Source organism: Myotis davidii, unplaced genomic scaffold (genome assembly GCF_000327345.1).
Source record: "Myotis davidii unplaced genomic scaffold, ASM32734v1 scaffold174, whole genome shotgun sequence".
Classification (NCBI taxonomy): Eukaryota; Metazoa; Chordata; class Mammalia; order Chiroptera; family Vespertilionidae; genus Myotis; species Myotis davidii.
The window spans coordinates 570,882-571,194 of NW_006289087.1; the positions used below are offsets into that span (position 1 = coordinate 570,882).

The 313-nt window shown below is 61.3% G+C and overlaps 1 protein-coding gene across 1 annotated transcript in view; it reads right to left on the bottom strand.

Moving 5' to 3' along the window:
• Positions 1 to 313, bottom strand: part of NID1 (nidogen 1) — a 39,696-nt gene that overhangs the window by 27,524 nt on the left and 11,859 nt on the right. Inside the window, exon 8 of the mRNA XM_006761305.2 lies at positions 8 to 98. Coding sequence (XP_006761368.1) covers positions 8 to 98 — 91 coding nt within the window. The remainder of the gene's footprint in view (positions 1 to 7; positions 99 to 313) is intronic.

Sequence of the window (313 nt, forward strand, 5' to 3'; positions counted from 1 at the left end):
GACGAACTGGTTCCCGGCGCCGGGTTGACAGGCCGCGTTGGTGTCGCACCCGTGAGTGCCGATGTAGCAGGGGTTCTGCAGGGCGTCCGGGGAGCCGTCTGTGAGGACAGAGACACTAAGAGGTGAGTCCTCGGAACGCTCCCCCCACAGAGGAAGGCGGGTGGAGGCCGTGGTCCGGGGACAGGGGAGCAGCTGGCAGATGCTCTATTGAAGCATCTTCCCCATCAGATCCCATGCAGAACAGGCCATAAGGCAATTTTGCCGGAAAATGACAAGAATCACACCCGGCCAGCGTGGCTCAGTGGTTGAGCAT